This window comes from Phymastichus coffea, unplaced genomic scaffold (genome assembly GCF_024137745.1).
Source record: "Phymastichus coffea isolate CEN01 unplaced genomic scaffold, Cenicafe_Pcof_1.1 PCOF00028, whole genome shotgun sequence".
NCBI lineage: Eukaryota > Metazoa > Arthropoda > Insecta > Hymenoptera > Eulophidae > Phymastichus > Phymastichus coffea.
Window position 1 is genome coordinate 422194 of NW_026706839.1, and position 11538 is coordinate 433731.

At 30.6% G+C, this 11538-nt stretch overlaps 2 protein-coding genes across 8 annotated transcripts; one reads left to right on the plus strand and one right to left on the minus strand.

The window, feature by feature from the left end:
• Window positions 1-674: 674 nt before the first annotated feature.
• On the plus strand, window positions 675-2976 carry LOC131662756 (speckle-type POZ protein B-like). 2 transcript variants are annotated; one of them, XM_058932652.1, is made up of 2 exons: window positions 675-897; window positions 965-2976. In XM_058932652.1, exon 2 carries the CDS (start codon window positions 972-974, stop codon window positions 1917-1919), a length of 948 nt encoding a protein of 315 aa, XP_058788635.1. In that variant the 5' UTR covers window positions 675-897; window positions 965-971; the 3' UTR covers window positions 1920-2976. The 2 variants fall into 2 exon arrangements, with proteins under 2 accessions (XP_058788635.1, XP_058788634.1); XM_058932651.1 differs by having other exon boundaries at window positions 675-2976.
• Window positions 2977-4828: 1852 nt separating this feature from the next.
• On the minus strand, window positions 4829-10370 carry LOC131662764 (glycine N-methyltransferase-like). 6 transcript variants are annotated; one of them, XM_058932666.1, is made up of 5 exons: window positions 10289-10370; window positions 6525-6879; window positions 5667-5802; window positions 5472-5592; window positions 4829-5240 (listed from the first exon to the last, which is right to left on the minus strand). In XM_058932666.1, exons 2-5 carry the CDS (start codon window positions 6868-6870, stop codon window positions 4953-4955), a joined length of 891 nt encoding a protein of 296 aa, XP_058788649.1. In that variant the 5' UTR covers window positions 6871-6879; window positions 10289-10370; the 3' UTR covers window positions 4829-4952. The 6 variants fall into 6 exon arrangements, with proteins under 6 accessions (XP_058788649.1, XP_058788650.1, XP_058788651.1 ...); XM_058932667.1 differs by lacking the exon at window positions 10289-10370 and adding an exon at window positions 9500-9525; XM_058932668.1 differs by lacking the exon at window positions 10289-10370 and adding an exon at window positions 9504-9522.
• Window positions 10371-11538: the final 1168 nt, after the last annotated feature.

Here is an 11538-nt window from a genome sequence, read left to right on the forward strand (position 1 = left end):
TATATATATATATAGGTTATAGCATATGATTGGCTAATTACTAATTAACTGATATATGACAATGATTTGGCGCGAGATTTTGATATTATTTATATAGATACTTTGTACAATTTGACAATTAGTATTTAGCACCTGCATCGCGCATTTGTGGACGGGGCACTTCACACGCGAAAAGGGAAGAAAAAGGGAAATTGATAATATAATACGAAATTGATAATATAATAGATAACCACACGAAATTGATAATATAATAGATAAATAATGAAAATTAATAATCTTAATAGGTCAATAATTTTGATACTCAATTTACTGAATATACACCACGAATGGAAATGAACTGGTCCCGACTGAATATCCAAAAAGTTTATACGCGAAAAGGGGCTTCGCGTACGAACTGCTTGCCCCCCAGAATGACTCATTAATGTGTAAATCTTTTACACTCTATTGCTCCTCCGTTATCTTCGTATTTCTTCTAAATTTTGTATATATATATGTTACATAAATATGTTTCATCGTTATTTAACTACTTCCATTACGAAATTGCTAATATTACTTGCTGCTTACACTAACTGGTTTCTTATTGCTTTAAGTAAAAATATTTGGAATTCAATCATGTAGTAGAGCTGGTTTATACGTCACACAAGACGATAAACTTATCATGTATGCTTTGTTTATGAGTGTTGCTCTAGACTAACGTCTACTAATGTCTTTCGACCTTGACGCATTTGATGCTTAACCATGAGTGCTACTAATTAATTTAAATTATTATACTAAGTCTGATCTGCATAACATCATCCTCGTACAAAATTTAAGAATTTTCTTAGTAAAATATAAAAATGTCAAATCCAATAACACGGACCAAAAATGGCCTACAAATAAGCTATGAACGTTCAGATGGTGAGCAAGGCCAGTTCAAAATGCTCTCTTCCAGGAGTGAAATGTTGTGGACTATTAATAATTTCAGATCTCTCATGAATCGAGAATATCCTATTTCATCACCAATTTTTTATGAAACTTTCGAAGAGGTCCTTGGCTTGCAACTTTGCTTATGTCCATTCAACCATACAAGTAATAAAGAATATTTCTCTCTTTACCTTTTTTTGTACAATTATGACTTCGAGCAGAAGAAACAATTAAGTTACCAAATACACATTATTGATAGTCAAGGCAAAATATTTTCATCAGTGTTTGAGAAAGCAAGTAAACTTGTGTTAAGTAGTGCAAGTGAAAAAGGAAGACATATATATACCATTGAAACATTGTTTATTCAAAAAAATGACATTCTCGATGAACAGAACGGACTACTTATTGATGATAAATTTACTATCAATTTTTCAATAGATATTGTAAATACAACTGTTCAGAAAATTCAGAATTACAATGCATTGTCAAAAGATTTAGAGCAATTAGTTGAAAGTAATACATTCAGTGACGTTGTGCTTGTTATTTCTAACATTGAAATTCCAGCTCACAAAAGTATTTTGGCAGCACGAAGCTCAGTTTTTAATGCCATCTTTACTCACAATACGAAGGAAAATATTGCAGATAAAATTATAATTAAAAACATGAAGCTTGAAATATTTAGAGAATTTTTACGCTTTCTATACACTGGAAGTATTGATATGAAATTGGAACAAGTTCATGAGATTTTAGCTGCAGCTGATCAGTATGCAGTCAATTGTTTAAAAACTGTATGTGAGAGAAGATTATTGTCTGAAATGAAAATTGAAAATGTTATTGAATTTCTACTTATAGCTGATAAATACAATGTTAAAGATCTAAAAGACGAAGCTATAGGTTTTATTACTGAACATTCTCATGAAGTTATAAATTTGCCAGAATTTGTAATTTTGAGCAAACCTGAAAATATAAATTTGTTGGCAGAAGCATTTAAAGCACTAGCTTTAAAAGTAAACTAAGTTTAATAATATTAGTATTCAAACTTCCAGTTCATATAAAACTATACCATTTAATGATTTAAGAAATTGTAATCATTTTTTAATTTTTTATCTTTTTTTAGATCAATACCAACACAGTATATATTTTCAGTTTTATAAATCAACATAATAATAGATATAACTCATGCAATCACCATCTCTGAAAAATAAATATAAGTATTTAAAGTGATCAACTATTGATATATAAGTTGCAAATGTTTTTGATAGATTTTCATTTATTTTTGTAAAACAATTTTGATACTATATAATATTATATTCGTTAATTTAATAAAAAAATAATCAAAGTTGATTTGAGTGATACCAGGAAGAAAATAGTTCTTTAAAGTATTTTGATATATCACATTCAATCTTATTAACATTGTGTACAAAATGATAATTTAATATTTAATTTGAAATATTTCATAAACTTTCAAAAGTACTAAAGATTTAAATCTATTTTCAAATTCAACAATATTATTCTCATTAATGCTAATAAGCTGATTATTATGAAGCAGATTTATTGCAATTGAGCTTTAAAAATTGTTATTTTAAATATGCCAATAGTTATAAAATAGATCATCATAAATTTTGTTACCCATTTCAAATCGTATATTTTTTGAAACCATCATGTTTAATTATTGTTTTCATAAGTATAAAGGTACTTTTTGAATTATATGTATGTATAATATATATTATTCATTTATAAGAATTTAATTTGTATAAATGAATTATGTATAAAGATACTTAATTATAATTATTATTGATTTATTTACAAATTACTCTATATATTTTACACTATTTGAAAAAACCAGTATTTTTCATTACAAAATAGTTGAACTTACAGCTACTCCCTACATTTGAATTTTAGGAATGAAGGAAATAGGCTTCTAATTTAGAACAATTGATTGCTCTAGGGTCTACTTGCAAGATAATTAAAATTTTTTTTAGATTCTAAGTTTTTGAATAAAGATTTGATATGTATATTACTTTTGTTTTATTAATTAACGATTAAAGTAAAATAAACATCTACTCAACATGATGGCAAAGTTATTTTGATTTCACAAGTAGACAGACGCAATTATGCAAAAACATGTACGGAACAGAGATTTATTCGTATTACCGAAACTAATGAGATTTTGATTACTCCATTGTAGCTAGATAAGAATAATGTGCATTCTTTGGTGTATTAGTATTAAAACAAAACTGTATAAAACTAATAGTTAACAAATATTTTATATTTCTTTTATATTCACATTCGTAAATCATTTATACTTTATGACATAAAATTGAAACATTAATCGTTTGTAGTAATTTTAAGTAACTTGTAGTCATTATGCCTGCTGCGTACGTTGGCTCACTAGTCAAATTGTACAAAGTTACAAATAATTTCAAATTCTTGCGCCAAAACATTGTTATCATATTAGTAGCTAGCAAGCCAATCACATATAATATACCATAAACTTCATCTCCAACTGCAGACTAATCGCAGTAAATAAACTCTTGTTCTTGTTCTTGAAATGTATGGCTCTGTCTTATTACTTAATTAATAGTAATTTTGATTAGCTAGTTTCGATCTTTTATCTTATATCTTGTCATAAGCGAACGTAGATGGCAATAGTAATAGGTCTTTCTATATCTTCAATAACGTTTGGACATCTAGGACAAAATTCAGTATTACTTGAATTTTTTCTAAATAGACTGTAACCTAAGTTATAATAATCAGATCTTATCCTATTAATTATGCTAATATGAAATCTAAACTATCTAAAATTGTTATACCAAGAATTAGAGTTATACGAATAATAATTGTTGAAATAAAATAAGCCCGTGTAAGGTCTACATTTTTGTAGAAATTTTTTAAATTGATCATGATATAGTTAAAAAATATTTTTTTGCTCTGTACTGAGGAATTTCGAAATGAACTTTGTATACACGCGTCATTTGTAAATATGAGCTTAAAATTTTTCAAATTATAGTTTTTGGTATTCCAAGGTCTTCTTGGTTCCCGCACAGTCATACGACGATCTCGTTCGTTCGCAAGTTGCACCCATTCAATATTATCGAATGTTTTTGTCGTCGAACGCCGACCGGAACGAGAATCACTATCAACAGAAGTACGGTATCTTTGAAACAATTGTACCTTTTAATCGTGTTTTGCTCATACACTCATTCTCAAAGACCTTATCATCTGAATAGTTTCCGAACTCATTCTTTTAATTTAAAAGCAAAATTTGATGCGAATTCGTTAATCTTGCTTTTCAGTCATTTTCAACAATCACAAAATCCGTCGAACTTAAAAATAGCTTTGTAAACAAAGACACAATGTGCATGATGCATACATCCGGCAATTGAATGTCAGCAAGCAACCGATAGGTTCGTAAGGCCAACGAATATAGACGTCTATATTCGTTGGTGAAGCTTTATTGTTGATGTTGCCCCTCAGACGTCACTCGAACACGATAGCGCGGAGATATAAAAGTAGGCCTGATACTTTCCGCATATACCTCGTATATTAATAATAATGGAAGAAATTTATAAATGGACATGTGCCAATCTTCGTAGACAATATGTCTTAGATAATCACATTTTTTCGATTCCTTTGAAATTATTAATTTTGCAATGCAACTTTTGTTGGCAGCTGACACATATTATGCACTCGATAACTTGAAAAAATTAAGCAAAGTTAACGTATCCTTAGAAATACATGTTTATTTTAACATTCAATTTTATTTCCAATCATACCGGTGCTATTTCGTAAATATACCAAGAGATCAAACCTGGAGATCTGCATCAGATGATTCATTGATAGGAAAAACTTTCCAAGCATTTGCAAAAAAATATAAGATATTTTTAGGAAAATAAGATAGATTACAGATATTGAAAATGTGTATTTATTTAATTTAAATTTATCTCGGTATAAACACATATAAAATGTTTTTTAGGCGCAGTGATGTTACTAAACTGAATTTTATACAGCAATAAATTTACATACGAACTACTTGTGTGGCTTATAATTTACTTTTGTACAACATGAATATAAAACCCTGGCTCTGGAATCTGAGTGAGTGGCTTGAAATCGCCATAAATTTCGTGTTTCCTTCTTTTTGGAAAAGCTTCATCGACCAATTTAGTAAATGCATCCAACATGTGTGGATAATATGACAAGCGAAATTCGCTGTACTGCTGCTCTTCCGATTCTTTTAAGTCGCCACTATTGATTTCGACCAAGTAATCGAGAGTGACTAGACAAGGTATTCCATTTTTATAAATAACGCTAGTTTCTATTTTCTTCAAATAATTATTCTGCAACAGACATAGCGAACGAAAATTCCTTTAGAAGTTTTAATTTTATTGAATATTTAATTTTATTGTTTACGCACATCATTTGTTCTATGAGAATTGTAACAGTGAATGACAAAAATGTTAACAATCATCACTTTCAAATAAAACCAATGATTAAAACATTTTTACTATGAAATAATTTTGCAATTATTAGTAATTATTAAAAATATTTGTGTAGTACACATAACTTACATTGTAGTACATAGATTCAATGGGTGGAGATTTTCCCTTAAGAATGTGTTCATAGTTTCTGTGGTCAATCAACAGCAATCCTCCGGGTTTCACGCAACGTTCAAAATTATACAAAGCTTGCCTATAAAAATTTAAAGAAATATTAGTTATAATTTTTTCAAACGTATCGAAAAATAAAAAAAAAATGATGTTTACTTCTGCTCTCTTTGATCGCCATATCCATCTAAAATATGTGGGAAACTGTTTCCAAGACACAACACAGCGTCAAATCCATCATTAATCAACGGTCTGATGTCTTTCTCCAACGTGAGCCAATTCGCTTCTTCAATAACTAGACGGGAAAATGTTGATCGTTAAAAAAAAAAAAACGTGTATAATAGGAGAAATTGATTATGCATGGTGGTTATTATGAAATTATTAGTGCGTTAACCATTAACCCTTTCAGTCACAGAAGCCACTATAGTGGTTACATATTTTATTTCCCTTTTTCTTCATCAATTCGTTTAAATCATCGGTAAATGTGGAAGCTTTTAACTTTTGTGGTATTAAACTTTTGAAACTTTAAAATGCTTCGAAATTTTTACAAATGTATTCATAATTATTATTGTTATAAATAAATATATATAAAAATGGCTGTTTGCATAAATCTAATTTGTTACCGACTAAATTATATGACGAATACATACTAAAAATTATCTATCTTGAGATTTTTGAGGTCACTGATTACAAATATAGAGTTATAAATATAGAGTTGAAAAATCTGACTTCATTTTCGTAATCAGCGACCACGAAAACCTTAAGATAGTAGGTTATAGTGATGACTAAATTACTGCACAAATTGCGTGCAAAGGTTAAGAAATATAATTTTTTTTTATCAGTTTGCGCGTGTTCGCTATTAATGACTTTAGAGAAAGCTAACGCGTATCTGTTTGTGGGTGTAATCTCAATTCTTTATAAAATTATGTAATGAAAAGGCGCATGATTTCTTGGAGAAAAAATAATCGAAATTGTTACAAGTCGAACAAAATCTTTCGACAAGAAGCTCAAGCTTACCCCAGTCGTCGAAGGCTTTCTCCTTGCGCCTCTCCCACCTGGATTTCAGGGCGTACTTCAACATTTTATCCGAGGCATCAACACTGACAACTTGAAAGCCTTCCTCGAGCAGCATCATCGAGTCGACGCCAGTGCCACATGCAACGTCGAGTATCCGCTGGCAACCATGATCGCGAAGAAGTCCAACCAAGAAATCTTTGTAATTCTGCTTGCGTTGCTTGTTGTCGACGATGTATGCCTGCCAAACCTTGGCTGCTTTTCCGTCGGCATATTGGTCTCGAACACCTTCAGCTGCCGCGCCCAAAGAACGTAAGGGAAAGGCGGAGTCGGTATTTATCGTAGACATCTATATATTCTAAAATAGAGAATAAGTTTCAATAGGTGAATTTACGACTAGTTGCAATACTTTTAGTTGATTACGTTATGTGGAACGCACTTCTGGTAGAAGATGTTTGGTTGGACATTGATTTTTGTCTTGATTTTTACACTTAAAACTTTAGTGTCAAGCTTTCGTAAGCTTGCGAGATAATCGTGAGTGATAAACGAAAAAAAAAATCAATTTCCAACCAAACATTTCTATTCAAAATGTTGTTTATTGCTGCGTGTTGACGGATATTCAAACTAGAATTTATTTTTGCATAGATATAACTTTTGCTTAATAAATTTATAAAGAATACATATTAATATGAAAATATATAAAAGTTCAAAGTTTAACTACAAACGCATGAAATTAGGCACTTTTCATGTTTGACATTTTTATTTTATTTTCGGAGAATCACGAATGTTCGAAAGCAAACCAAATCGTGTCGAAAATGTGATTCAATTAGCAAAGGTATTTCTATAAAAGTAGTTTCTGCTACACAAAAAATACATTAAAAAATGTAGATTTAAGTATTATCAGTTGCATAAAACTTATCCTAGATCAAAATTTTCAGGAGTTAAAAAAATCAAATATAAATGTAAAATAACATTCTATGAGATATATATTTGGCGAAAATGAGATTAACTGTGAAAATTTAATGTTGATATAACCTGCCACCCCTCAAAGTCGGATGAAATTTTTATTTTTAATTTAAAATGCTATAGTTAACTTCACCTAACTGATTAATTCACTTCAAATTTTTTATTTGTTCTTCTAGCGTTAATAAAGACAATATACTTTATATTCCATCAGAATGTAGAAATTTACAATCGCGCGATTATTTAGGTAAACAATAGTGCTCCGCTTGTTTTATTACGAATATGACATTATTATTGATATACACGAAAAAACACCAATGTTGGATTGACTTACCGAAGTCGTGAATATCGTCATGTTATATATATCAAAAATACTAGCTTTATCATAGATTTTGCGTTTTTGAGTCTAAAAAAATGGCGTAAATTATAAATATTTCTATTTTATAAAAACTTGCATCCGAATTTGATTTTTTTTTAATACTCGCTCATGGATCATGCACGCCTATAAATTTGACGCGATGTCCACTTATATTTCAATCGTAAGCATATTTTGAATAAAGCATTTTGTCTCTATTCATATTTTAACGAAATTTACCATATAAAATCAGTGGATAAAGTAAAAAACATGCGTATTCACATTGTCTCTGTTCGCGAAATAAATTCAATGAAAACTGACACGCAAAGTCACGTAAAATTGAGTTATCGAAAAACATATGTTTCAAATAATCGAGAATAAAATCCATAAATAGATTTTTTTTAATTACCCACAGCTCAATCGCAACAAGCAATAAAACTCGCGATCACAATATCCAGAGCCAGTAAATCTCAACAAATTAGCGATATCCAGCCAATATACTCGCTATATTTTTATCACCGGTAAAAAGGAAAGAAACTTTCAAAGATATAATCTCGCGCGCCGGGTTCGAATCGAGCAGACAACTCTTATAAAGCGAGTATAGGAAATTCGCGCGATTTTATATGAGAATCACCGCCTCGCTTACGCGCCAACGATGAGTTAACTGTTTTAATGTGCACGCGCTTGATGGGCTTCGACGCACGCGCACACGCATATGTCGGGCATGGTGAAATGGGATTCGATAGAGTCAATAGTCAGCCTTATATGCATCGAATGAACAAGTCATCATTGCAGAGAGAAATGTTGCGTCAGTGATGTAACTCATTGACAATAATTTATTTTTGTTGTTGCAGCTCTAGAAAAAACGAGCTATCTCATTTTCGATTACATGACGGCGCAAACAGTCAACGTTAAAGTTGGGGATGCGTTTATACTCGTTGCTAAGTACGATATTTCTCGATTTTCATGTGTGTTTTTGTTCATTCATTTGTCTTAAAACCAAATTTTTATACAGTCGACTTATTTTACATAATTACAATTTTATTATAATCGTAGTTTCTTCAATCACTTCGGTCTAATCAATACTCATATATGTTTCTAAATAAGAGACGCGTTACATTAATTCACGCAAAATCATACTATCAACGCGATAGTTAGATGCACATGCTTTTCAATACATTGAAAAAATGATGTAATTTAAAAATTTCTTAACATTTTTTAAATATCAAGAAAGTAATATGCAGAAAATGACAGCATTATTAGAATTTAGTAAGCGTAACGTTGAAAAAATAAAATTCTAACTTCTAATTTGTTTATTTTAAAGATGTCTAACATATGGAACTGTTGATTACGTGTTACCGGGCCCAATTTAAAGAACTAAAACTACCAGTAATGCACTCAGTTGTTCTTGGTGTCACCTCGTAATTTGAAATAAATAATGTTCGCGAGAAATATGAGCGATGCATATTTGATTAGTTGCATGTAGGTCAAAATGGCTAATCGCGACTACCACGGTGAAACGGGAAAATCTAGTTGTGTAATTTCCAATATCAATTGCAATAATGTAATATAATGATTTAATACATATACGCAACGTATTTAAAACCTGGTCGAAAAAAGAAAACTACTCTATCAATAACAACGAAACTAATTAACTTACTCACGTTAATAACCGGAAAGCACACTGGTTATTGTCTATATCAGCCAAAGGCCCAACGGAGACTGCGGGGGCTTGTTAAAAAAGAATAACGCCCGTTATCACCATGCACATACGTCGGCAATTAGAATGAGCACGTGGCAATTGACACGTAAAGTAAAACCCGAATATCAAGGTCTTCGTTGTTGGAAGAATCTTTTTTTTTCTTTTCATTACCGATCGCCTCCTCTCCTCCCGAGTGATTTAAAATCAATCGGTACGGCAGTCTTGCTTGTTCGTTGCACGTGCGGCTTTGATGTAGTATGGGAACGATGGCCCGCACTGATATAACGCGTAATCATAACCGTTTATTTCGTACTGCAGATTTACGTTGAATTTTTTAGTTACTATTCTATAATTTATCTTACGCGTGTACTTCTGGGTGTGTGTGTCTAATTAAAACAAAGATTTTTAATTGCACTATTAATTAATCATTTATTTCGAGACTGAAATTAAATGAAATTAAAGAAACTATTAAAAATTCTTATTATTTACTATTATAATTGAGTAAAATTGACGAATAATTTCTCAATACGTTCGATTTCTATTTCGTTCCTATCTATCGAAGAAACTTTATAGAAATTAAGCGAGCCAAAGGGTCCTATTAATTACAGAACTTTTGATTAACTAAGAGGCGATTCAGGCCCATCATGTGCAGTCCTAAATTAGGATAAGGAAGGAGAAAGAAATAACGCTCTAAGAAAGGATACAGTGGAGCGTTTAGGAAAAGAGAGAGATAATATTTTTACTTACTTTCTTTTTATTCCTTATTGTTACACAGAAAATTATTTGGATTATTGAAGCCTTGTACGCTATTCAAAGAAGAAAACTTGACTGGCTGACTAACTGAACTGCTTGCTCAACGAAGTTAGTGTCTACCACAAGAGCAGGTGCGTCAGTTTTTATAACCTGAGAGAAGATTCCTTACTCAAGGCCCTAAAGATGACATAAAGATTTCTCCTAGATGACTAGAGTTGCCGAAAATCGTTTTTCCGGGTTTCTAGTTTTCATCAGAGATGGCATCTCATGTACTACTTTGAGGATGAGTAATCCCGCTATTTTATTGTTGTACGCGCAAGGAAAGGCAACCTACTATATTATAGCTTCAAATTAATTATAAAATTACATTCTTTATTTTAAACAATAATAAGTTGAAATATACGTATTATTCATTTATTTTTATTGCTATATCTATATTTTAGTAAGCTGACATTGTTTGTCTTATTTATTTAAAGTTTTTATAAACCGTAATTTATATTTTCACCTTATATTTTTCATACCTAATTTTCAACGGTAATTGTTTTCTTAAAACTTATCTATGAAATCTAACATTAATTATAACATTGTGTTTTTATTAAACTTTTGAATTACGAAAATTTAATGAAAAGCCGACTGAATGCTATTTCACGACTTCACCTCTTCTTATCATTCGTCATAGACCTAGCGCAGGCTGATATGATTACGCATGATACCAGGAGAGAGAGAGAGAGAGAGAGAGAGAGAGAGAGAGAGAGAGAGAGAGAGAGAGAGAGAGAGAGAGAGAGATGAGATAGTTAACAGAACTTTAAACACTAGATGTATTCAAATTTTCCTTTGTTAGATGCGCATTGAAGCTACTTATTTTGGTGAGAAAATTCAAAGAGTTCTCGTTCACTTAATCTTAATCCTTTTTTATTTGATTGAAAAAGTACGAAAACTTCACAGAATATGTTTCTCTAAATTTTATTGTATTTAAATCAGTTTATGCGATAAATATTCACATGATATCGGCTTTATTTCATTCAATATTCCGATGTTTTGAAAGAAAAAAATAAGCTGATTTCTAAATCTAAATTATATAATCAACAGTGATTTTCTCAAACAGTGACAAAAATGTTTTACGAAAAATTAACAATTTTTAATATTTCATTGCATATCGTATCTATTTCGATAAATAATAACTTAAAAATATACAAAGAAAGAGAGAGAGAGAGAGAGAGAGAGAAAAATGCATTTAATTCCCA